At 49.2% G+C, this 25025-nt stretch overlaps 1 protein-coding gene across 2 annotated transcripts in view; it reads left to right on the top strand.

The window, feature by feature from the left end:
• Positions 1-25025, top strand: part of RGS3 (regulator of G protein signaling 3) — a gene marked incomplete at both ends in the record, with an annotated part of 63556 nt that overhangs the window by 9684 nt on the left and 28847 nt on the right. Inside the window, 10 exons of one of the 2 annotated variants that reach the window (XM_079544860.1) lie at positions 895-985; positions 1559-1626; positions 5471-5552; positions 6294-6399; positions 6646-6985; positions 7419-7458; positions 11091-11281; positions 12688-12771; positions 20025-20136; positions 24285-24325. In XM_079544860.1, the coding sequence (XP_079400986.1) occupies positions 895-985; positions 1559-1626; positions 5471-5552; positions 6294-6399; positions 6646-6985; positions 7419-7458; positions 11091-11281; positions 12688-12771; positions 20025-20136; positions 24285-24325 (1155 nt within the window). Of the gene's footprint in view, positions 1-894; positions 986-1558; positions 1627-3184; positions 3239-5470; positions 5553-6293; positions 6400-6645; positions 6986-7418; positions 7459-11090; positions 11282-12687; positions 12772-20024; positions 20137-24284; positions 24326-25025 lie in introns of those variants that run through there. The other variant, XM_079544861.1, reaches the window with a different exon arrangement.

Genomic DNA, 25025 nt, shown 5'->3' on the forward strand with positions numbered 1-25025 from the left:
GTGTTCACAAATCACCTGGGGTCTGGACATTTGCTGCCTAGTAAGAGGTTAAAAGGAGCTGTTTGTTTGAACTACATGTAGTGAGAGTAGGAGGTAGTGAGGACAAATGATATGCAGTGTTTTTTTAATTTCAATAGCAGTGAGGGTGATTAGAGCAGCTCTGAACTGCAGCTGCCCCCAGGAACAGCCTCTGCTCTGGTCATACCACACCAAGATTTCAGGCTTTGGCCATGAGCTTCACAAGTTCTCACTGCAGAGATCATCCCTGCATGCAGCCCAAAGGCACATTACTCTCACCGTGATGGAAAAGTGGGGATGGATATGGGGAATTCATGGTCCTTCTGGGACCCCCTTTGTATCTGGGAAGCTCTAGCCCAGCCTCCTGGGCCTAGTGGTGCTGCTGGATACGCCATGCTCTGCAGTTTCCTCATTGTGGATTTAAAGCATAAGTTTTTTTTTGTTTTTTTTTTTTTTTTTTTTTTTTTTTTTTAATGGACCCCATCCTCTCTTGTCTTGATGGTTCCTGCAGTCCTTATCTGATTCCTGTGATTGGGGTGGGATGTTTTGTTTTCTAGCTTCTGCTGATCGCCCAGAGGGTAATTGAAGATGGTGGCTCCTGGATGAGATGTCCCATGTGGGTGGGATGGGGCAGAGGGAGCTCTGATGTGGGGTGCCCAGCACTGCTGGAGGTTGGTGTGGTCACCCTGCTTTGTGAGCATGGGGTGGGTAGTTTTACCTGGTTCCATGTCTCTTATGAGAAGTGCTTCAGGACAGCCTCTGTGCTCTGGCCAGGGCAGCTCCTGCAGCAGGACTCTGGAGCTTTGGGCGACCAGACTGAGTTAAATGAGGTGGAGTACCTGCCCCAACACTGAGAGCTTCTTTCTCCCCCCACAGGAGATCAGTGGCTGGTACTATCTGCTTGGGGAGGATCTGGGCAGGACCAAGCACTTGAAGGTGGCTGTGCGGCGGCTGAAGAAGAGCAGAGGTATGTCACCCTTCCGAACATCCTGGGAAGGTTGGCATGGTGCGGGAGGGGTGCTAAACTCATGTCTATCCCCGCTGTGGTGTGGAGCAGCCACCAGCCTCATGGTTAGCTGTAGTGGTCAGTGGAATCAGTGTGCTGGGCATCCTGGGCAGTTTGGCAGTCTCTGCGTTGGCACTGAACTCTCCCCTTTGCCCTTTACTCATGCTTTGCTTTGAGCTCTTTGTGGGTCCCCAGCTTTGCAGCTGCCTCTCTCCTGTGGGTTGACACTGTGGCTAGGCTCTGATACCCAGGGGCTGTGATGGGCTTTCTCTCCTGCCTTTGTTTACCACAATGCTGGGGTGCATGGAGGAGTATGTGCTGGGGATAGCAGGGTGAGGGAGCAATGCCTACCCTGGGTGTGCAGCCCCCCTCACAGCTGCCATCATGTGGGGCAGCCCTAGCCAAGAGGTGATGTCCCCTAGCACATAATGATTTTTTTCATGGTGTGTGGATGTGGTGGGGAGGGAGAGTGGCCGTCAGGAGCTGTGTGCTGTTGGGTTTATGTGCTTTTTTTTTTTTTCTTTCTTCCTAAAGAACCAGTACTGGGAGGTCAGAGTGCAGCGTGTGAGGGCCGGGACACTGCGAGCATGAGGCAGCTGAAGGTGGGTACAGCTGGGCTCTGTCCTGCCAGCGGTGCATGGGTTAGGGGCTGAAAGCAGCCTGCATGCAGGGTTTAGATGAGCAGGAGGGACAGAGTGTTAGTCCTCAGCTGAGATGGGAGTTGTCTCAGTTTCCCTGTTGACACGGTGGCTTTACGAGCAATTAATGTTCCCAACCCAAGGAGGTAATGGGTGTAGTAATCCCACACTTGCTCCCTGTTGCTGAATAGGGACCTCCTGTTTGTCCAGAACAGTACCACAGAGACCAAGTACCTGCTGTTGAGTGGGAGTGATGGGAACAAGGAGCAATGGGCTGGAGTTGGCTGCCCGCCTGCAGTGCAGCATCCGTCCCTGGCCGGCTCTAGGTCTCTGTGCACGGCTGCGTCTGCTCCCCTCCTCCTGGGGCCTTTTGCTCTGGGAAGGGAAGGGCTCTTGGTGGAGCCTCAGTGATTTATAGGAGAGGCAAAGATGGGAAATGGGAATGCAAACACATGGCCTGCATCGGAAATAGGGCTCGGCCGTCCCTGTGATTTATCTGTGCTGAATTCCGCTTTGCTGCTTCCCTCAGCTGCATTTTCAGTTATTTGTTTTAAAGCGTAGGACTGAGCAGGACAAACAAAGCCAGCGCCCCTCTCCTCCCTTCCTCCCCAGTGGTGCTGCTGACTGGAAAGATGGTGGCTGGGAGGAGGTGGATCTCCCCATGCAGACTTAGCAATGCCATTGTGCCCGGAGGAGCAGCTCCAATGGCCTTGCAAGGTGCCGGCTCACGGGGAGCTCCGGAGTCCCTCTCCTTCCTGCATGGCCATCCCTTACCCTGCAAAGGGGCCCCATGCTTCCTCGAGCTTTTCCTTTCCATCTCTGTGTTAGGAGCTTTCTCCAAGAAGCCTTGCTGCAGAGTGCAGAGCTGCTCAGCGCTGCCCTGCTGCTGGCTGAGCTGAGAGTTTGTCTTTATTTTTGAGATTACACTACAGGTACAATTCAGCTGACCTCCGATCCCACTCCATGAGCACAAAGCATGAGGACGTGCTTTTTTTCCTTAGGGTCCGCACTCCGAAAAACAAACTTTTTTTTTAATTAAAAAGAAAGCCACTCTCTGTTGTCCTCTCCAGGCTAAGCAGTGCAATGAAGTCGGGCTTGCGCAGTCAGTGCCTGTGAAATGCTGCTCAGACATCCTCCAAGTGTTTGTGAGAACGTCGCAATAACAAAGTGCTCCGTGCGGCTGAAGAATGCCACAGGAACAAAAGCCACATCAACAGAGCAGGGACCAGGGAATACTAAAGAGTTGACAGGAATTTTAATATAAAACTCTCTCTCTTCCTTGTCACTTGGGGTTTTCAGGAAGCCCTCTGGCTTATCGTAAAGCGGCATACAGCACAGACAGGGGCCGGGAAGGTGAAAGGTGGCTTCCTGCCATTCTTCTCTGGATCTGGGTTCCCATGGGCGGTCATGCCAGTTTGACTGGGGTTTGTTTCTCACTGGTGCAAGACGAGGAGACCGGGAGCACGGCTGCTTCGGGACGCTGCGTTTTCATGGGCTGACGGCGAGGTTGGGGGCTGCAGCCATGAACCGCTTCAATGGACTCTGCAAGGTGTGCTCGGAGCGGAGATACCGGCAGGTCTGTGCCCCCGCTGTGGGTCTCCGTGTGTCTGAGTGTCCGTGGGCTTCCTCCCCCTTGTCAGGCTGTGAGTGCGCTGCTGATGTGCTGTCGTTTGTAAATGGTGGTATTAGGAATAGAAGGAAAGTGCCTTCAGGTGGGTGTCTGACCTCTTGCTGCACATTGCTGTGTGGAAGTGGGGATGGAGGAAGGAGAGTTCTTGCTGCGTAACTTAGGGTGCAGCTCAGCAGCTGGCTGTAGAAGTGCTCAGCTGAAGGATGTTTCTGTTTGCTGCACATAACTGCAGGGTCAGCTCTCTGCCAGGTGGCTGCAATCTCTTCTAAAGTTGTTTTAACAGAAATGTGTATGAGAATGAAGCTGGCCACAATGAAAGTTGACCAAGGCAGCTTGCAGTGTTGCGCACAAGCCAGCACAGGCTCTCAGATGCTCTCAGTGCCCAGCTCTAGTGGGGAGTTTTGCTGGTGTGGATCTTAGTCTCTTGCACTTTAGAATAGTTGTTCCACTGGGATTTGCACTGGGGCTCCCAGCTCGTGGTCAGCATTTTTTTGTGCTGCTGTGTTCATATTGTATAGCTGCAGTGGAGGTCACAGGGAGAACTAGCTTAATTAAAAATGCCTGCTGCTTGTCAGGGCTATAGTGACTGTCTCATGCAGGCATGGTCCTTTGCTGTGCAAATCAGAGGCAACTGTGACTTGTCCTAGATCTTCTCAATTCTCTATTTTGGCAATTTCTGCTGCACCTTCCAACACAGCTGTGAGCACAGTGAGCCTGTGCCTGCTGTGGACTGGAGCCTTGTACCATCATCACTATCTTTCAGCTTACATCAGATGCTTATATTTGTTAGTTCTGTGCTGAGTGGCAATAATGGATGCTGAGCTCATTGCTAATCCCACAGTGGTGGGAGGTGAGGAAGGCAAGCATTGTCAGTGGGAAGCACTGCTGATGGCATAGGGAAGATGGTAGACAAGAGCCATGAGCTGGAGTAGAAGCAGTGGGAGAGCCCTCTTGGTGTGGAGAAAGTCTTGGATTGCGGGGTGACTGCAGGGGGAGATGCTGGGCTGTCGGGGCTGATGATGTCCTGCAGAGCTCAGGTCCCTAGGTGTTGTTTTTAGTGTGTGAGACTGGTTTGAAGGTGCAGACCCACAAGCATTCTTATTGTATTCTCAAATAGGGAACAACATCCAGAGATAAGAAATATATTCAGTGTGGTAGGACTGGACCAATGTACTTGATCCTGCCAGGGAAAGACACTTTTTCTTTTAAAACTTTTTTTTTTTTTTTTTTTTTTTTTTTTTTTTTTTTTTTTTTTGCAGAGCAATCAAACAGGGACAGAGAGCAAAGAAAGGAAAGCTCACTGGGTTTGTCCTCATGCTGTAAAGGAGTGTGGAAGCAGTTCTTGGCTGCTTCAGTTGGATTCTCCTCTCTATTTGTTCTCAAAATAGCTCAGGTCATACATGTCAGATTTTTTCTATTTTCTCTGTCAGTAAAACAGGAATTCTGACAAACATCTTGAGGATAATCAGGTATTTGCAGGAACTGTTGTGCTGAGCTGCTGCTGGAAGCCAACATAAAAATAAAATACAACTTTGTTAATAATCTAATTGTTTCTAGAATCAGGAGGAGAAATGAGCCTAGATCAACACAGCATCCATCCTATTGAAGCTCATCAAGAGAAACGCACCTCAGCTAACAGGGTGATGCAGAGTCCGCCCAGCTGGTGCCTGGCAGGCTGAGTGTGCTGCTTCTCACAGCTTCCCCTGGAGCAGAGGAGTGCTGCTATTTGTGTATTGCCCCACTGGGGAAGAAATGTTTAAGTGGCTTGCTTGGAGAAGCTGTACTAGAAGTAAGCATCAGAGCCAAGTTGCCAGGTTTTCCTTTCTAGTGTTTTGATAGACTTTTCCTTATGCTTGCAGGAGTCATGAAGAAGGACTTGCATGTGCTCACCTTGCGTCATTCATTTCTGCTGGTCTTGGGCTTGACTTCACGTAGTTTTTCACTGCCTTTTTCACTGCCTTTTTCATCCTCTTGGCTGCAGAACAGGAGAGTCCCATTGTCAGTAGGGCTCACAGAGTGACAGTGTTCATTGGTATAGTTCCTTCGGGCTCTGCAGCTGCTTTTAGAAATGCTGTGTACCTGCATTTCTGAAGGCTGTGGGTGAAACAAGGGATGCTCACTGACCACATGCATGGGTGCTTTCCTATTATAAAGGGTGACCCTGCTGTCTCTTTTCAGATCACAATCCCTAGAGGAAGTGATGGGTTTGGCTTCACGATCTGCTGTGATTCCCCAGTCCGTGTGCAGGCAGTGGACTCTGGTAAGAGATCAGCTCAATTTTGTCCCTTTTGATGAACTCTATGAATTCTCCCTTGCATCTTAAGAGGACAGAGGCTGCTGTATTGTTATTTTGGTGTTGTGTTGCAGTGATATGCAGAAATTTTGTTCTCTCCAATCTGAGAATTATCTGACTGGGAGACCTATGGAAAGTATGTAGTGGAGCCAGACTGGCGCAGGAGGGGGGCAGAATTGCAGAGGGCCTTAATTGCTTGAGTGGATCCTCCTAGTATGAGCCTCCAGGATGGATTCAGCATCTCTGTTATCCCACTGCACACCAGGAAATCTCCCTGGCTTCCCACGTTTTGCTACTGGCAGTGTCCTCTCTGGGAGAAGCAGTGTGTTTGGACTGCAGACTGGAAGCAGGGATCCATCTGTTCACATTCTGAAGTTCCAACGTGAATGATGCATTAACTTATACCTAATTCCTAGTATTATTTGTGCAGTGTATATTTAACACAGCAAACTGACAAGGAAAGCATTGCACTCAGACACTGTGAAATTGGACTTAACAGATTTCAATCAGTTCCTCAGTGATACATTCAAGACTCAAAAATACACTGTCCTTAAAGTGAAGAAGAACCTTAGCTCTGTTAGGAGAAACAGTTGAGTCTTGGATGAGGGAGTGGCGGAAGCTGTGCCATATGGGTGTCCCCTCAGCACTGGTATTCTCAGCTCTGCGTCCAGCAGATGACTGACAGTCACCCATCCCTTCTCTCCATAGGTGGCCCTGCAGAAAAAGCTGGTCTGCAGCAGCTTGACACAGTGCTGCAGCTGAACGAGCGGCCTGTGGAGCACTGGAAGTGTGTGGAGCTGGCACATGAAATCCGGTGAGTGTTCACCCAAAGCATCAGTGCAGGCATATGGGGGGAGCAGCCTGATGGAGCCCAGGGCACAACAGCGGGAAGGTTGGATGGCTGTGGAAAGCGGAAGGGTTTGCGGGATGTGGGAAGCTGAGAAAGGAGTCTTTGGAGGGGGAAAAAGAAAGGATGCAGGGACTGGGAAGGAAAGGCTGGTGGCTGTCAGAATGCCTCAGTGCCTGCTGCTCTGGCTCTGAATTGCCCCATCTCTTCCAGGAACTGTCCCACAGAGATCATCCTGCTGGTCTGGAGGCTCGTCCCACAGGTCAAGTCTGGACCTGATGGCATGATCCGCCGTTCATCTTGCAAGTCTGCCTACGACCTGCAGTCCCCTCCAAACAAGCGGGAGAAAAACAGCACTGTGCCCCCGCGACCTGAGCAGCGACAGAGCTGCCATGTCCTGTATGATGGGAGTGATGGGTTAATGCCGAACAGCTGGGAGAGGTACACGGAGATCGGCAAGCGCGGCCAGAACACCATGCCCTCTCTGTCCCATGTGCCCTCTGCTGCTGACCAGAACTACATCATCCTTGCACCTCTGAACCCAGGGAGCCAGGTAGGGCTGCCTCCATCCCCACACTCATGTTACTGCATGAGGTGATGATTGTGCTTGCTGCTTTCTGACTTGACCCAAGCTTCAGACTTCTCAGACGCTATCTCTAAATGTTTGCCAGGGCACATGCTGTGTTTCTAAGCTGTGTCCCTGGGTGTCCTTTCTTTCTATTTCTAAAGCATTTGCTGCTAAGGCTGCAGAGCCATGGTGAGTGAGCTGCTGCCTCCTCCCAGGGTTCATGCACAGGATGGGGGATTGGAAAGTGTTTCCCCTGTGCAGCACAAACCACTTCTCTCATGTTCTGATAGTAACAGAGCAAAGATGATTTTCACATCTGGCTTTGAGTTTGGCACACTGAAATTTACTGTTTGTTTGTGTGAAGTCTGCCTTGAAGTCTGCCTCAGGTGGTTGTTCCTTTTTGGATTCTGTCTTGCAGCTGCTGAGGCCTGTGTACCAGGAGAACAATGCTACTGAGGGTAAGTTGCTGATATGATGAAAACATTGCTTAGAGCACTTGGCAGAGCCAGATCCAGTCTATCCAGCACCCAGTAATCCTTGCTCCTAGCTCTACAACCAAGTCCATTACATTCTGAGGACAGTGGCTCTTGGCAGGCACTGTCACCTTCCCCCTTTCTGGATCAAACATAAATGCAAGAACCCTGCCACCATGCCCAGAGGAGAGCACAGTTGCTGGTGTCATTGCCTCATGGCGAGGTCTCTGGGAGCTCACAGGATGGCAGGTGACAGGAACTTTCCACTGGGGATGAGAAAAGCATGAAGTGTGAAAGTGCTAAATATTCATGATGTGCCAGATCCCCACATGTTTGTGGGTTTGTCTGTGATGTTTCCTTTGTCGGGCAGGATGCAACAAGCTGGGGGTGCTAACATTGTTTCCCCCTGCTCTACAGTTCACTTTATTAATAGTGAGGTTGGCCATGAGCTGAATTTATGCAAAGAGCAGTGCAGATTGAAGTGCAAGACTTGGGAAATGTTAATTTTCTGGGTTTCTGATGGTCTCTGGGCCAGCTTTCCTTGAAAATCCTTGGAAGCATTAACGCTTTCTGCAATGAATCTGCTGGGTCTTCCTGGAAAATTGGGTGCATGTGGACTTGCAGGAAGAGCAGGGTTGGGGGTAGCTGCACGAATCCTGGCTGCGGGACGGGGAGCAGAGGCTGACATGAGGTCTTGCTGAGGCAGGTATCAACAAATGACTGCCACTCAGCATGAGAAACCAGGGGCAGAAACAACCCAGGAGCCTGGATGTAGTGCCAGGCTGTTCACTGTGTGTTGTTGACTTTATTAAAGAAATGGCAACTTTCAGCATGCTTAGCTCCAGGCGGAAGCACCTCTGGCCTGTTCCTTGGTTTGGGAGCTGTGGGAGGCGGTGCCTGTGCTCTGATCTTTAGGATGCCCTGGGGGTTAGCTGTGTGTCCTGGCAGAGCTGAGCTCCTCTCCATGGTTTCTCAGGAAGGAGTCTCTCACTCAGCTGTCCCTCCCTGGTGCAGGAACAGCCATCAGTGCAATTTCCACGTAGAAAACATTCTGTAGCCTGTAAAGGTTGGGCAGTGCTCAGGGGTGGTGAAGTGTGGGGCTGGCAAAGCCACGGTGGGGATGTGAGGGAGCTGTGTGGGGTTGGGGCCTCAGTGGCTGGATGGCCACAGCCCTGCAGCTCTGCAGATGGATGAATTTTCTGCACTTGAGTTGCAGGGACTGTTCTGCGCTGGGGTAACTGCAGCTCCTCCCTGCTGAGCTGAGCTGTGGGGACTTGTTCTGACAGAAGGGTAATAATTTTAAAGACTCGAGTTTCTTCCCTGTGTAATTTTTAATGATTATTTTCAGTTTATTTAAAGATAAGCCTTCAGAGAGAGGAATGCAGTGGTTAACCTGAGCAGTACAGAGGCAGACAGTAACGATAGGAGCCACCATGCAGAAGATGGGACTTATGCAGGTGATGAATGCCTCTAATGAAAGAAGGTGATTTAGGGATAAGAGGAAAATCAAACTCTGCATGGCCCAGACAGATTGTATCTGTCCTGTGTTGGACAGTCTCTCGTGCTTTGATTTTTATCTGGCAGCACAACCACGAGAAAGGGGAAAGAGAAAATACCAGAAGTATTGCTCTTAGAGGTAGAAACAGCACTCTAGGTCATGAGAACCTCCTCCTCCCCTCAGCCCCAAATGCAGGCAATGAGAGCAAACAGTGGGGCCAAGTTGGCAGAGTATGGGCTGGCTCTGCTGGCATTTATCTGAAAATAAACATGCTGCTTCCTAATAATTCATGGAACATGTAATGTTGGGTAGGTTCATGTGTTTGCTTTGGACCAGACCCTATCTGCTCTGCTCCATTTTCAGAAGTGTTTTGGCCCATTCTGCTCAGGAAGTTATGGGTTTTTGTTGTGCAAAGGCAGAAAGCACCTCACTGAAAGCTGCTATGTAGGAACAGAAGGACGTGAGGCTGGAGGAGGGAATGCTCCTGGTAGCTGAGCTGGGGCGTCCCACTAGCATGGCCCTGAGACATTGCTGTGAGTGAGAGTCCTGGGCTGATGCTGGTCTTCTCTCCTGGTCTGCCTGCTGGATCTCAGCAGCTTTGGTTCATCAGCTTTAGGAGGGAGAATATCTGCAGTGTTTCATTGGAGCGTGGATATTTGATTAGAGAGAGACATCCAGTTTCCACTGAAGTTTTTCCTTTGAGCTTTAAGACAGCACAGGTGACCCAAGTGTGCTAGGTGACAAAACACTGGTGGAAGCTTTCTGGATGTATTCAAAGGTTGTGAGCAGAGAGCTTAGAAACTCAAACGGCAATGAATTCCCAGCAATGGGGGTAGGAAGGACTCACCCAAGCAGCAGCCAGCAGGGATCAAGGATAATCCATAATACTTTCAATCAGGGAACTGTTATTTACGTTAGAGATTCTGGGAGCAGTGTGGCATAGCACCCAGTGCCAGCTGGCTTTGAGCAGTGCAGTCTGGCGGGCACGGTGTGGCTGTGGGAGCTGCCATTGGCTTGCTGGGAAGTGGAAGCGGTGCTTGCCCAGCTGAGGCCGTGTCACACAGCTTCCATGTAATTCCTCCTTTGAATAGAGATAATAGCTCTTTGCAGTGGAGTGGGACAGAGTGAAAAGCCAGTCAGACTGCTCAGACTTCCTCCAGCACCAAAATGTGATGCTGAGAACTGTGGAGGATGATATGCCAGCCTCGTGCCTGGTGAGGTCATCCTTTGTAAATCCCTCTCTATGGCTGAGTAACCATCACTCCCTGGAGGCAGTTTGGAAGGAGATGGGTAGATCCCATGCTCATGAGTGTTGTTTATCTCTTCTGTTCTGTTGTCCAGTCTAAATGCCTTCTGAAAGCTGTGATTAAAAGCATCAGCTGCTCCCCATGTTATTACATTTCTGCACTTTGTGAGCTCCCATGCCCTCAATTCAGTATAGGCAGGAGCTCCGTGGATAAAAATGTCCCAGGGTTTAAATTTCCAGTGTTTTACTTTCACCCTGAATTAGTCATGGATGGTTTTCCCCCACCTGAAAAGGGATTGGCCGTGGTTTGGTGGTGTGGGCAGCAGTTTCCTGATGGGAGAGGGATCCTCCTTGGTATTTGTGTGATTTGAGAAAAAGCTATTAAGGTGCTTGGGGTTCTGTGTTTCTTGTTTTGTACACTCAGTACTGCAAAGAGAGGTGCGTGTAATCACACCACAGCTTTCTCTGAAGTACTGTGCTGTACTCATAAATTGTGCAGAACACTGTGCACACCCAAACACAGGAAGGCATGCTGGGGCAGCTGTGAATTTGGGGTTTTGTCTGTCTGTCTTGCTGCTGTTGGGTGAAGTCCTGGGCCCAGCAAGAAAATAGCTCTTAATTGTGCAGAAGCATCAAGGGGCATCTCATTTTGCATTAGGAGAAATGAAGTCAGTGCTGTTATTTCATGAGTCCCCAAGAGACCTTGATAGCAGAGTGATGAATGTTCCTGCAGCTCCAGGCTCCAGCTATTCCTCTCGGGCTCTTTGTGCCCTCCTCCAGCCTGCGAGGGCAGGAGCTGAGCTGGCAGTGTGCAGAAGCTCTGCAGGAATGCTCCTAATTCTCTCTGTGTTGCTGCTTCCTCTCTCGGTCCAGGAAATGGATGCAAAGGGAAGTCACACACAGGGTCTGGGAGAAAATCCAGGCTGATGAAGACTGTGCAGACAGTGAAGAGCTATGGGAACTACCAGAACTGCACTATAGTGAGGCCACACATCCCACACTCCAGCTATGGCACATACGTGACACTGGCTCCCAAAGTGCTGGTGTTCCCTGTCTTTGTGCAGGTAAGCGTGGCTGCAGGCGATGTGATGCGGATCTGACGCACGGCGCAGAGCTTTCTGCCATCTCTTGGGTCTGTGCTGGCTTTCCCAGTGAGTGAGGTCAGCCTGAGTTCTCTCCTCTGGGGCTGGCTGGATTCAGTTCCAGGTGCTTTCTTTAGGGGAGTTGTGTTCTGCCCAAGCGATGCTTTGTTGGATTTTCCCTTTTCAGCTTTCCAGTCTGGCTCTTGGGTGCTTGTTTGAATCAGGGGAAGATATCCCAGTTTCCAGGCTTTGGCAAGCAGGTTTTTATAATTGCAGATCAGTATGAGTTCTCCATGCTGTTAATTAGTGTGTGGACAAAGGTTTTATATTCCACTCAGTGGCCTGCACTAGAATTTTTGACAAGGATGCAGGAGGAGTGTCTTGACAGAAGATATTCTCACTCCCCAGTTACACAAATGATTTTCTTAATATTACACCTTAATTTGGTGTAATTTTTGTTCTTCATTGGGCCAGAACCCCAGCATGTCTTTTTTGACTCTGTAATCTGAGTGCATTACTGATGGATACAGCATCTAAAGCTGTGGGAAGCTGTCAGCCCTCCTGTTAGCAGCTCAGACCGTTTCCTGTAGGCTCAAACCTGTGATGTCTGTTACTTTGGCCTAGGCCGGGGAGCTGCACATTTGTTGCCCATGGCCATGTGCACCATCTGTTCATCAGCAGGAACACAATTAGCACTCTGGGCTCCACTCCCCTGCGAAATTTGTCTTGGACTGCACCTGGGCTGTTTCTGCTGCTGCAGCAGCTAGTTCTCCTGCTTTGCAGTCTCATGCTGCACAGCCCCTGTGCTGTGTACCTGTCTCCTGCCTGCTGGCCCTGCTGCTCAGCAGGATATCAGAGGGCTGGGCAGCAGCTACACAACCAACATGCTCTCATTATTGTCTGCTGTTAAATGGGGAACACTGGAGGTGCTGACTGGAGGGCAGGATGTGACATGAGGAAGGACAGAAGCCTTAAATTTGCTTAAACTTGCTGTGAAAGTAATCCACAGAACCACACAGCAAATATTCTGTCCAAAGGACGTGGGAACCTAAGGGGCTGCAGTTGTGGTTGTGCTTCCTGCTGCACAGCACCCATAATGCGCGTGGCGCAGAGCAGTTAATGTACCAAGAAGCAAGCAGCTGATTATTGTCTTTTTATAGATGAGCCTAACATAGATGTTAAATGTAAGGTTTTCTTTTTTGTTGCATAGCTGGACTGCAGACTTGTGTATTTCTGAATGCAGCGTAGGGTGACTTCTCCCTGGATGAGTTACAGCTTAAAGTGAAGACAAAGTGGGTTTGGTGGTTGGAAAGTTTTTCTGGCAAACCGCACTTCCAGTGGAAGGTTTGAGTGTTTCTTTTTTTTCTTTCTTTCCATTTCAAATGTAGCCCTTAGATCTCTGTAACCCAGCCCGGACTCTGCTTCTGTCAGAGGAGCTGCTGCTTCACGAGAGCAGAAGCAGGACTATCCAGGTAAGGCTACTTCAGTGCTGCCTGAGCTTTCTAAATTCGCTTTTCTGCAGACTCATATGGTGGATTGAGAAGGGGAATGCACTTCTTTGCTGAACTTTTATTGGTATGATAGTTGGAAAGAATTTGTAGTTGGAAAGAATTGTGCTGGGATAAACTAAATGTCAGGGCTGTATATTATTTTTATTTATTTATTTTGCTGGAAATCACCTTTTTCTTCATGCTCATGAAGGAGAAAATGCACACGACCAATCCTCTGGCAGATCTAGAAAGAGGGAAATTAGGAATATTTTGTGCCAGTGTAGAGATCTAGCCATAGAATGCATTATGGGGCTTTTTTAGAAGTTTAGCTCCTAAAGGTCCTGTCTGAAATCTTCTCCACTGTGTTATTTCAACTTCTTTTCTGTAGTGCAGGGAGTTGATCTAGAAGACTTTTAAAGGTCTCTTTCAACTCAAATAATTCTATGTTAGGAGGGATATTAAAAATTTGGGGAAGCAACTAAGCTTTGGTGACATGCTGAACCCATGTATGTCACAGCTTTCCACAGCCAAACCAGCAGGGTTTGTACTGTTGTGTGCATTTCTGTTGGCTTTGCTTGTATCCAGCAGTGAGGTCTAAACTGTGGGATTTGGGACAGGGGAGGTATCTCAGTGAATGGCACAGTGCATTGGGCAGCCAGAACTGCTCAGCTGGGCATTGCTCAGCAGTGCTGAACAGTGACAGTGCCTTCTGGGGCATTGTCAGTGAATCTACTGCATAGAACACACATGCTTTAATTTAGTTGGACTGAACAGCGTGTCATCTTCACAGAGCCACAGAGGAACTTTCATTTGAGTAATTTAGTTTGTGTAATGTTTTCTGGGTGGCTGACAGCAGAATCCCTGTAACATATCGCATTGCTGGCTAGTAGAAAGCTTCTCGAGACTGTGCTGAAGGACTTTCTTTGCTCTCTTTGGCTTTCAGCATGTAATTCATCCCTTATTTTGTCTTAATTCTTTTTTTCTGCTTGATTACATGAAAAATTGCATCACTCACCAGGAAACTTGTCACTGATTTGTAGATAAAACTGTTCCCCTGCCTGTCCTGCTCCTCTTTGCTCATCAGGGTGCGTGTGTGAATGAAAACAAATAAAACACATGGCTGTGTAGCACAGTGGTGCTAAGGTGGTTGGAAATATGGTGGCCAGCCTGTGTTCAGGATACTTCTCCTATGTGGGTTTGTGTTCCTTACTTTCAGGTCTGCCTCAGAGGTCTGTAAAAGCAGCCAAATGTAAACTATGTCTGAGTAACTAATGCCATTTTTAGCCTGGGTGAAGCATGTTTGTATGTACAAGGATGTTTGAAGGTAGATGAAGCAGAGTCTCAGGATGATCATGTTTGCAGGAGGTGTGCTGCTCTGTTGCCCAATGGCCACATTAGCTATTTTGGAGACCCAGCTGCGGAGAGGGTTAGGAGGATGCCTCAGGGAAAGGGTTCTCTGTTTGCTAATGATGCCCTGAGGAGGGTGAGTGTGCAGCTGGGAAGAGGATTTCCCAGTTGGAGCTGCTGCCAGGGAAGGGCAGGATGCTCTACAGTGGCCAGGAGCACTAGACAACCTCTGAGAATGATGGTGCCTTGAGGCTGTTGTAACTCTGCATGCCAAGGGACAAGGAAAGAGGCTGTGACTAAGCACAGTGAAATGAACAGAAGTAGTGAATGGAAAGCATGTGGCAGACTGCTTTGGGAGGCAGGAGCCTTTCCCTCAGTGTGAACCCAGGTGTGGTGCTGAGCCCAGTATTGCCAGGAGCCAACAGCTGTAGGAAGCGACACCAGGACAATCAGCTGTGTTTCTGGGGGAATGGCTGCCTCCTGTCTGTGGTGTGTCACAGCTTCACTGCAGGGCTTTGCAGAGCTTTGAGGGACTGATGTGCTCCTGTGGAGCAAAAATGTCTGCTGTAGTCCTGACAGGGCTTTGGATGAACTTTTGAGGCCAACAAGACCCCAGGTGGCCTGGCCACAGAGGAATTTCCCTGATGCAGAAGGACTCTTACTTCTCTTTTCACTGGACTTCAGCTTACTCCCACTCCTCCCTTCTCTGCTGTCTCGTTTCTCATGAGTCCTTTCTTCCTTGCTCCACATGACTTTCCATTTCTCACTGTGCTTCCCTTGCAGCCCCTCAAATTGGAGTTCTACACTTTACAGGACTTCTTTTTGCATCTCATTCTGCTTTGCCCAAGTGGCTGAAAAGAAGAAAGCCTGGGTGCAGGGGCTAGAAATTGAGATGCTGTGTCATATTTATTTTTTTGAACCAAAATCTTTTCCCCTTGGTAGTTTCCATGTCTGGCAGTGCATCCTTGTCACTGAGCAAACCCTCTCCCATCTCCTGAAGGACACAACCTATCTCTCTGGAGGTTTGCCAGGATCTGTCCTTTCTCTGACCTTACCACTGGGGCAATCCTTATTCAGGCCTTAATCACATCCTGTCTAGACTTTGTTGCAATTCCCATTTTTATGGTGTTCTGAAATCCCTCCAACCTGCAGAGTGCCAGAGGAACCAGCACAACGCAGACAACGATGTGCAAGGTGTTGGATGCAGGCTTTGTCCTTTTTGATGTTTTTGTATTGCACCTGGAGGCAATTTTTTGATGCCCTGAGGAACCTTTATAAAGTACATTGCACTCAACCCCTTCTCAGCTCTTTGCTTTGCCATCCTGGCAAGTCTGTAGGTCAGGATAGCCCTCCCTTGAGCCCTGGGGAACAGGGACTGGCCTGTCTAGGGTCTTCTGTCCCAAGTGCTGAATACAAATGCTTGTCACTCTGAGCCCTGGCTGGATCTGACAGCTCCCAGTTTCGGTGGGTGGGTTTGGCCTACACAGTGGGTTAACGAAAACCCTACTCTCTGGCACAGATGTTTCATGATCTGTTTTTAGACAGTTTCCTTTGGGTGAGAAACCAGAAACTTGCACTTACCTCCTACCTCACCACGCTAGTTCCTCTTGCTCTGTCCTTTCATTTCTACTGCCTCTTTATATTCTCAGGTGATATCATTTCCTCATCTGCAGAGCCACTGCTTATGCTGATGCTTGAGTGTGGTGCGTGACCCTTTGGGTCCTTTGATTCTAGTTAACCAAGGTGAGGTTCCAGGTTGACAGTTGGAGCCTGCACCACCATGGATCTGCTTTTGGTGAGTGTGGTCACGTGTCTTCATTGAATTCTAGTTGAGCATGTGAACTCCTTGCTGAGTATATTGCCGATAATCTTGACAGCAAAAATGCACGAGGTGGTAGAAGAGTCTAAGCACATTGTGGGTTAATAGAGTGTTGGGATGTCTTAGAAGGAAACATGCTTTAGAGTGGACACATTTGGAAGTCAAAATCCAGGAGCAATAGAGCGTGCTTAGAGAGTTAGGGCTACAGTGTGTAAAGCAGTGGCCCAAAGGCTTTGCCATATCTCTCTGTGGGTGGTAAAGATTCCCTGACCTGCGGAGCTTGTGCCCATTTCCAAATCACCATGCCTGGCAGCACGCACCTACTCCCTCTGCAAAGCTTAGGCCACTTCCCCAGTTAGATGGTGGCTCTGATAAATGCCAACATACTAAGCTTGTGGGAGCTTGATTATTTTTGTTCCTGGGCTCCTAATCCCATGGTCTCTGCAAAAACCAAGTGAATAACTGCCATTGTGAAGCTGCAGCCCAGAAAGTTGTGACTTTGGAGCGTGTGATCACAGGAGCAGCAAATACAACTGTTCACACTCTGCATGTGGGGAGCTATGTTAGTTGTGGTCTGGTAGCCCAGCAGAGATATCTGCTTCCTAGAGGATGGGCACATAAGAGCATTATGAAAATATGTGTAGATCTGGAAAATCTGAAGAAAATTAAAGGCAGTTTAATCCATTTAACTTGACCCAGCAAATTGGGCACATTAAGTTCATACTATTCTAACTGGACTTTGTCTTTGAGATTGCACCCATTTCTGTCGGAGGAGGTCCCATGCTGATAAACATATACAAAGTGTGTGTGGATCAGAAGATGTGTGTTCAAGATATCTGGGCTTGCTCTGGCCAATTGCAGACAGCATTCTCTGTCCAGCGATGCAGGGAATCATCGTCCTGTTCTCCTTTGGTATCTGACAACTTCGTTGCAGAAGATCTCCCTTTGTTTTGCTGGGCATGGCTGCAGAACCACAGCAAGAGAAAAGGAAAATGTCTTGGAATGCAGCCTGGCTCAGCAGGCAGGGTCTGCATGCTCCATCCTGCGGTGTCTCTGTTGATACACTGCTGCAGTGACAAGGTGCCAGCTCCTCCCTGCTGTAACCCCAATGGCAATGGCTTGCTGTGTGTACAGGATGGGGGTATCTATTCTTACGCTTGAATGCAGAGATACTTGGGCTGCAAGGCTTAATTTGCAGACACCTTTTCATCATGTTTTTGTTACCATGCTTTCTTGATGAGGTGTGGTGATGACCTTCCTTCTGCAGGGCTCTGTGATATTCTGTTCTCATCTTGGGGAAGCATACCGACTCATTGCCTTCCACCTTATCTCCTGGCTTTCGTTTTCTCTTGTTTTCTTTTAGGAGACTCTTTAAATGTACCTCTTCCTTCAGTAACAATGATTTAACAACTTTACTGTGTAGGAAGAGTCAGATCTATGAGCCAAAGGGGCTCTGTGGTTTGCCGTGGTGCAGAACTCACACAGATGAACACCAGTGCCGACCTCTACAAACAGATTTTTTGTAAAGTCTGCTCACAGCCACTGAAAAGTCTGTATGACAACAGCTGTGTGGCCTTCAGCTCGAATAATGACGCAAGTGTGCTTATCCTTTTCTTCAGAGGAGCCCTTTCATCATCCCATTTGTTTACTGTCTCATTTTGAGGTATGAAACTCAGTTCTGAGAAACAGACGGTGGTACTCTGACTCTTCCAGGAGCAGCACTGGAGGATTCTGTGTTGTTCCCGGATGAATCCAGGCACTGTTTCCTTTCTGTTTGCTCTCTTACTCTTTGAGCCCTATGATTTCACATGGCAGATACCAGATATCTGTCGTAGGGGCTGTTGGAGGCACATCAGACACGTGATGCCCACCCCAGGCTGAGCTCCAGATGCTCCCTGCAGCCCTCCCCTCTCACACCAGCTGACAGCTGCTACTAGGGGCTCACCCAGGCTTCGTTTCAGGAGGTCCCACTTCCAGCTCTGTGAGAGGGATCTGCTGAGTCCTGGCCCTTGCTTTGTCCCCCTGTGGCTCACAGAAGCTCTATAACCCCCTTTACATCCCCTGCTGTGCAGAGCTGCTCAAAAATCAGATGTCTTCCAGGAAGCAGCATCTAATGGAGATGCTCTAACCTAACCCATACCAGCTGTGCTTTTATCTTTTCTGCATCCTGAATTCAATCAGTCCCATCTTCTCGTTAAAGCACAATGTTACCTGCAAATGCTTCTTTATGTGATTGTGTCCATGATTCCCCATTTAAGTCTATTTGGTTTCAAAGCAGTTTTTTTTCTCCCTTGCTAATCCTTCTGTCCCTTTTTCTTCCCTTTAAAGTTCCATGTGCATTAGGTCTACATTTTCTTTCCTCCACTTCCACTTTTATCACTTGCTGGTCATGCTTCTGTTTCCTTCATTTCACTGCTCTTGTCAAAAAACCCTGAACATCTCTTTGACACTGAGAGATCTGGAATGGCACTGAATGTGTCCCAGAACGGGAATCTTGTGAAGCAAGAAACGCATGAGAGAAAGTTTATGGTGCACTTTGTGCTTGTTTTAGTTGTAATAATGCCAGAGGTAATGAAGAGGGGGAACAACAGTGTTGAGAGCAAGGGAAGGGATTTTCCAAATGGTACAGAGAGAAACAGATGCTCCCTGCTTTAATTGCCCATTAAAGTTGTGGTGGGAGCTTTCTGTTTATTAAGAATCCCGCAAAAATGAGTTTGCAGAGCAAGAACTCTTGTGGCAAGGACTTGATTTTGGTTGAAAAGTTGAATGCACTGCCTTGACGCGAGTCTCAGCATCATGTGATAAACTGCTGCCCAGTTTGTCCCCTCTGACACGTGCCTGTCAGCCGGCGGGCAGAGACACGCTGTGCTGGCTGTGTGTCCCCATAAACAGTGACTCAGCCCCTGTCCTGAGCAAAGTCACCTTTCAAGGAGTGACTTGGTGGCAGCGCTGCCAGCCTGTGGGATGCTGGGTGTTTTTCTGCTTTTGCAAGTAAGTTGCTAAAAGGTCAGAGAACACTCCTTGTTGCTGCTCACTGCTGCAAAGCGTCTTTCCCTTTGTGCTGGGGTATGTCTGGGGGCATCCCCAGGAGTGGTTAATAGCAGCTGTGTGCTCGTGTGCTGTGTCTTGTGACCAGAACAGAGCATGTGTTGATGTTTTGTAGAGCATTCAGCATCCAGTGTGCCCACTGGCATCTTGCAGCCACTTTCTGGCATCAGCTTGAGCCTTGCTGCATGCCCCAAGCTTGTGCTACAGAGCAGGATAGGCTCAGCCCTTGACTCGTGTCACTCATCTCATGGGGCTGCTGGGTCAAGGATCTGCAGTGCAGCTAGTTCTTACTTTAAGAATCACCATCACCTCTACTGATCAAATGAGGGACCTCAAGAGCCAGAGCAAAATCTGCCTGTTGAGTTGTGAGCGCATTCCACTGGAGAAGCTCCCAGTTTCCAGCACTTGAGTCACTGCTCAAGCATAGAGCTGGGCAGATATGCAGTGCAGTATTTGCTTTATATCTCTCAAAGTGGTTTAATAGTATCAAGTATGTTCCCTGCAAACGTTCCCATGGGTTCTGCTTTTGTAAAAACTAAGTGGGTTTTTTTTTTTTCCTCTTCAAAGGTAGTAAAACTGGACATACAAAGAGTGAAAACAGTGAGGAGCCCCTTCCTGAGCACGTTGAGGGGAATCGCATTTGCTTTTAGGCTGCAGTTTCTGTAATGTGCTGAGATCAGTTGGCAACTCATTCCGTCCTTCTGCTCCCCTGATTTGTAACTTATGTAAATGGGAAGTGACACGAGAGAGCAGAGGGGGTGTGTTTGTGCGACGTTGCACTGTCGGGCAGGTTTACCCCTCCTGTCACGGGACTGCACAAGCCTTGGGAGGTGGCTACCAAGCAGTGGACCCTGTGTGGGGCTTGCTGGGGATACCCCGTGGCATGCAGCACCCTTAGGGCAGGGGCCTGGGTTGCTGCTGGCTAGTGCATCTCCCTGGCATGCAGGGCCTTTCCCAAGGCACTGAGTGCCAGGAGATGGATTCCTCATAACGTCTCCTTTGCTGCTCTTCTGCTATCCAGGTGACTCTCTTCGTCTACTCTGACTTGCTGCTCTTCACCAAGGAGGACGAGCCTGGATGTTGCAATGTACTGAGGAACCCTCTCTACCTGCAGAGTGTCAAGCTCCAGGAGGGTGAGTGTTTGCTGCAGTGGTTGGAGGTGTTTGGGGCTTTTTCTGGGCTCATGGTTAAGGATCTCTAGACGGCAGGGTAGCACACCACTATCCCATTGCTTCCAGTTTGTAGCAGTGCTGGCTAACGCATGCTGCCAACCTCCCTGTGCTGGATTATAAGTCCAGCACCGCCCTTCCCAGCCCAACATTAACCCAGTCCCCAGCAGCTCTGTCCCCTGGTGTGCCCTGGTAGCACATTGCAGGCCTATCTCAGGGATTCTGGGCTGTGCTCCCCAGAGTTCTGCTCGGCTGGGCTGCTCCTCTTGCTGCTGTCACCCAGCCTGCAGTGGGGGCTGCAAAGGGAAGTGAAGTTTTGAGGTTCACCCCTACAGTGCCTTGAGAGAACTGAGAGGAGCTGAGCCCTACTGACCTTTACTTCACTGCTTCTTCCTTCAGCCGCCCACAGCTTCCCTCACTGGCATCCCTCCCCCATGAGCACACGTTGGTGAAGAAAGAACAAACCCTGGCCTTTGGTGGGAGGCTGTGGGCTGCATGTTGCTTGCTTTGCCTTGGTTGTGTTTTCACATCCAGCTGAGGGTTCTTAGGGCAGCGGGTGGCTTGAATTAAGTTATTTTGAGTTCTGAGGCTGTACAAAAGATGACCTCAGCTACCTAGGGTCAAAAGAGGAACGAACAAATTGCCCTGCCACATCCTATTTCCTATAGTGGAGCCACTTCTTGGCCCCATTCCAATCCCATCATGTTCCTTCTTTGGTGCCGTGGCTGTTTGGCCATGGGCTTGCTCTGTGTACAGCTGCCTGATCTATCAGCACAGGGCGGGGGCTCTGCTGCCTCCTCAAGCCCAGACAGCATCGTTGGGGACTGTGCAAGAAAAGCCATGATTGGATGAGAGGAAGAGATTTTCTGTAACCAGAGTGGTCAAATCCTGGGTTGCCCAAAGAGCTTTGGAGATGTTTGGGATTCCAATGGACGTGGTACTGAGCGCTGCAACCTGGGTTCTTTGGGCAGGGGCATGAATAGAGATGTCCAGAGGCTCCTTCCAGCCCAACCTTACTCTGTGACTGTATGAACTGACATCTCTCGCAGTCCTGTGGCTCTGATCAAGAGAGATTAATCCAGAGCTTGTCTGCTTTTCCATGATTTTCCCCGGTGGAGCAAATAGTTCTGGCAAGGAGCTGTGACTCTCTGCGTGCCTCACAACATAGAAACCTCTGTACTGGGGATCTGCAATGGCACAGTGGGCTGCCCATCTCTTATTACCCATTTACAACAACTTTTCTGTTCCCAGATTCATTTCCTAACATATTTGGTGGGGGCAGTGAGGAGAAAAAGGAACATGGAGAGTTCAAGCTGTTTAGAAAAGCCCTTGAGCTTCATTGAGATTTGTTGAGTTTGTTCTCAGCACTGCTTATTAACAAGGAAAGAACAAAAGAAATTGTTCCTTGCTGAAGTGCTTGTTGGTCAGCATCTGCTCCAGTGCACGTGTGGTTCCTGGCTGCTCTCAAAGCTGCTGCACTGCTTTTGTTCTCATGGAAGAAAATGTCTTCCCCAGCGTTCACCCTGTGGTGCAGCAGCTCTGTACACTGAGTGTGTTTGCAGGTCAGCATGAGAGTGTGCCTCCTGGCCTCCAGCTGATCGTTGGGTTCTGTGAGCAGTTTTCTGCTGCTTATTTCCTTGTTACCTTAATAACTTAACTGGAATCACATCTGGAGGAGCTCAACGAGCCTCTCGAAGGGGATGTTTGCCTGTGCCGCACCAGACCCCCCTGTACACCAGGAATCCAGCACGGTCAGTTTTGAGGCAAGTTCGGGCAGGGCTGCTTCAAGGCGGGTGGAACAAGCAAAGAGATGTCTGTCCCTTTTGGCAGGAGTTTTCTGTTGGTCTCCTCATAACTGAATGGCACATTAATAGGAACAGGCGTATTGCTGAGTATAACAATTGAGACATCTCCGGTACACTGAAGACCATTGTGATGTTTCCTGTTTCTGCCTCTCACCGCACTGTGCGAAAGCAAATCAGTATAATCTGCTTTACAATGCTCTGTCTTCCTGCTTTAGAAGCTGAGCATGGCTGATGAGCACCACACTGGCCAATGTTTCCAGTGCGACAGGGCTGGCTTCCTTGCTAGATGCGGTGGGAATTTCCATGCTAACACTGCTGCCTTGCTGTGGTCTCAGCCCCTGGGTGGGTGTGCTTGGCTTGAGGACAGGGAGGAGAGATCCCATGTAGCAGCCTGAGTGAGCACCCTGCCTGTGAGCCCCATCCCTAGGCTGGGTGCTACTGATCTGTTGTCTCCTACATCCCGGTGCACTGTGTCCTGCAGCAAACAGTTTTAAGACATTCAAAGGTCCAGACTCTGATTTCTGGGGCTTTGGTCTGCAAAATTTGGGTCTTAGATGCAGTGCTGTCCTCACTGAGCAGGCTGGGGAGCAGGGTGCCCTTGCCATGGTTATTGTCAGTGTCCTCTAATGTGCAAGGAGATGGTAAAAAAGGGGCAGGGCCAATTTCCTACTCCCGTCTTTTTGACCCAACTCCTGGTGTGCACCACCTAAGCCTTGCAAACAGAGGGTACTTTCCATTGGTTGCACAGAGCAGATGGGCAGAATGGTGCTGACAGCCACTGTGTGCTGGCAGCTGTGTATCACCCCCCCTTGTGCCAGCATGAGTGTGCAGGGCTTAGCTGGGGAGGGGATGTACTCCTAAAATAAACCACGTGTTCCTCTTGTGCTGAACCAGCCCAGCCATGGGGCAGGAATGGATCAGGTTACTCTGAGAGATAATCCAGTTTCTGTCATGAGGCATCAACCTGAAACCAAAAGTCGCTTCTTACTGCAGAAAGCCAGAAGGAATGCCCAGAGGCTCAAAGAGTGGGCACTTACCCCAGGCTGTTACACTCCAACATCGCCTTGCTTGCTCTCCTCAAAGGGAAGCTGGAATTGTCCAACACATGGCTATGAGCACTTGCTCATGGGTTTCGTGTTGCCTTTGCAGGGACTCAGGTGGCCCTTTGGTGGTCATGGCCCTGTGTCGATTGCTGTGCTGTAGTCCTTGGCAGTGGGGCACTTCCACCACCATGCAGAGCCTGCTCCCATTGCTTGCACAGCGTAGGATGTTGAAATGAAGCAGAGCTCGTGCTTCAGATAGGTTCTGCAGCCATGTCCAGACTGCAGGGCTGATCTCACGGCAGAGATAACATCATTAAAGAGGTTGTGAAAGCTGCTGCCCGGCAGTGCTGCACGCTAGCGAGGACAAAGCCTTGGCAGGGCACACTGGGGGGCATTGCAGTGGCATAGCTGGCTCTGGATGTGGGATGTCCTGCTTTGGAGCTGAGGGGCCCTGTTCTGTGCTGGCTTTGTGTCCTCCTGTGAGGTGATGTGCCCTTAGAGCTTTTCTTGGGGCTGGGGAGCTTTGTGTCCTGCTGGTGGGGAGCAAAGGCAGAGGACAGACCTTGGCACAGCATTCCTGATGGGAAGCAACCAGCACCATCTCCCTTCCCAAAGCCCTGTGAGGCAGCTTGGGGAGCAGCCCTTAGCCCTGTGGAGCAGGTTGGGCTCTTCCTTATGCCCTGTATTTGTTGCTTCCCCATGCCCTGGGGTTTGGCTCCATCTGCTTAGAGAAGCACTGGCCCTAGCTCTTGGCAGTGATGGAGAATGGGACAAACAGCACCAGGCAGAGCTATGGCCGCCCTTTATAATGGCTCAAGGGGAAAAGCTGAGAATGAGCAAGGATGTAGGAATGGGAGCTGCTCTCGTGAGTCCTCTTGGGAGCAAAGCTTTTATAAGAGTGTAGCGAAATCTGACCCTGGTGCCCAGGTACCTGCAAAAGGATTGGGCTGCATGTGCTGTGGGAGATGAGGCAGGAGAGCCCAGGTAAGGCCTTCGAGCAAGTCCGACCTCTTTCCAAAAGGACTCATGGGAGGATCTGTGGTCGTGCAGTAAGCCCGTGCAAGAAAACCATGCAAGTGCAGCCCGTGTGGCGCATGGTCCTGCAGATGCAGCATACATCACTCCCAGAGCACAGCCTGGTACTGGGGGATGACAACAATAAATATTCATTGAAAGTTGTCTCTTAGCCAATTCCTCTGCAGTGTCTCTGCTCGCAGAAATGCAGTTGTAGCTTAATTCTGATCCTGATTTCTCTTCTTTGTAGGTTCGGAAGATCGGAAATTCTGCATCCTGTACCTTGCAGAGGTGAGTGTTGCTGTTCCAAATTAACTTTCCAGTAGGAGCTGGACACGTACTAACAACTTGCTTCTTTTTGCTGGAGCTGGTTGATTTTAACTTCCTTTTTTATTAGTTTGTCAGAGTTCTGGAAAGGAAACATGATGGCCGTAGCCAGAATATATTAATAAGAGGCTGCTAAGAGGAATCTGAGCTGGGAGAGATTGGTAGCCCCAAGACAGGCTTGCTTTTCTCTTCCCCTGTGTACCTTACTCACTGCTGCTCCCCTCCAATTTCTCCTGGAGTTTTTTCACCCAAGGGTTCTGTGACAGCTGTTCTCACTTTATTTGTTAGACATCTTCCTCTTCTTGTCTTCAAGCACCCAGCTTTGAAACCCTCAAATAAAATAAGGAAGCCCAGTGTAAGAGACACACAATTGTAGCTCTAAAAACGTGCATGGCTGAATGCTTTAAATGGATTTGAGATCATTCAGACGTTGACACAGTTACTTTTGTGTTGGGAAGCAGCCAAGGAGACTGCAGAATTGGTTCACAGTGGCTGGTCCTCCCTAATCACTGGGTGCTGAGGTTAATATATATATTATATATATATATATATATATATATTTATATATTTATTTTTATTTTTCCTTTCAACTGACTTCAGTTTGTTCCTGGCTTCAAGGCCTTGTGTTTTCAGGGTGGAAATCTGGGTCTGGGAAAGATCCCCA

The sequence above is a fragment of the Tetrao urogallus genome, assembly GCF_951394365.1.
Source record: "Tetrao urogallus genome assembly, chromosome: 19".
Lineage (NCBI taxonomy): Eukaryota > Metazoa > Chordata > Aves > Galliformes > Phasianidae > Tetrao > Tetrao urogallus.